This window comes from Morone saxatilis, unplaced genomic scaffold (genome assembly GCF_004916995.1).
Source record: "Morone saxatilis isolate NCDOM2014 unplaced genomic scaffold, NCSU_SB_2.0 Contig7, whole genome shotgun sequence".
Taxonomy (NCBI): Eukaryota; Metazoa; Chordata; class Actinopteri; family Moronidae; genus Morone; species Morone saxatilis.
Genome location: NW_023340246.1, coordinates 23186738 through 23187938, shown reverse-complemented (window position 1 = coordinate 23187938; position 1201 = coordinate 23186738). Strand labels below are relative to the sequence as shown.

The 1201-nt window shown below is 50.3% G+C and overlaps 1 protein-coding gene across 1 annotated transcript in view; it reads right to left on the bottom strand.

Moving 5' to 3' along the window:
• Positions 1-6: 6 nt before the first annotated feature.
• The window catches only part of LOC118340437, an 11599-nt gene continuing 10404 nt past the window's right edge, over positions 7-1201 (bottom strand). The window contains exon 6 of the mRNA XM_035678400.1: positions 7-171. Within this exon, the coding sequence (XP_035534293.1) occupies positions 34-171 (138 nt within the window). The 3' untranslated portion in view covers positions 7-33. The remainder of the gene's footprint in view (positions 172-1201) is intronic.

Genomic DNA, 1201 nt, shown 5'->3' with positions numbered 1-1201 from the left:
GGGTCCAGCAGGGACCAGAACCAGAACCCGGTCTCACCTCTCTGCGGGCTCCCTGATGTAGGTGTTGATGAGGAGGCTGTACATCTCTGAGTGGATGTTCTCCATGGCGATCTGGAAACCATAGAAACACCTGGCCTCCGTCACCTGCACTTCCTGTGTGAAGCGCTCCACCTGGTGGTCACACGGAGAACGAGGGTGAGACAACCGATCACACTCATTGATCTGAAACCGATGGATCCCTGCTGAGGTTTGTTCTGCAGTATGAACATTAAACATCCTGACAGCAGCAGCTCCTCTGAGCTCCTCACTGCTCCTCAGGCTCTGCTCCTCGGGGACATTTGGAAACCTGCATCAGGAAGGATTCCCGCTCTTCACCGGGCCATCCGGACCTGAACACACAGTTCTGCTTCGTAATCATTTAGGTTTTAACATTTCATCACTGAAGCATTCCTTGTGTCTAACTGTGTTTATGCTGCAGGATCAGTTGTTTCTACATTTACTGACAATCAGCTTCTTCAAAGGCAGCACGAGTGTCTGCGGCCCGGAGAGTTCTGGACTACAGGAAACTTATTGATCCGTCAGCTGACGTGTTAATAAAACCAGTCTGATCTCACTCTGTCCTTGTTGTAGCAGAGTCCAGCTCACCTCACCTGAGCAGCCAGAGAGGAACACCTGTGTGAATACCCAGAAACTACAGCAGCAGCAGAACTCAGTGAGAAACAACATATTCTGTAGATCCTCCTCCTTCAGCCGGCAGCACAACATCGTCTGCGTACAACAACACAGTGAACTCCTTCAGATGTAAACCTGAGTTAACCCTCAGCGGAGGAACTGCACAGCGACGTTACAGCTTTACCTTCCACAGCTCCTTTTAAACGCTGCGAGGTCTTTTCAGCCGATCAGAAGCCTTCTGGAAACCCACCGAACACACAAACGGACATTTATCTCTGCAGTTCTGTCCTGACGGCTGTTGAAGTTGTATGAATGTGATCGATGCGGCTCGAGTCCTTCTGAACCCGTTCTGCTCATCAGCTAAACGTCCTGTTTCCAGACGCTCACATTCAGAACACTTACAGTTTATACCCGGTGCTAAGAAGGCTGATCCCTGCGAGTGTTCGGGTCTCTCCGAGGACTCTGGGTCAGGGTTGATGAGACTTCTACCACAGGAAGAACAACACTGCGTTTAAAGCCTAAACAAACA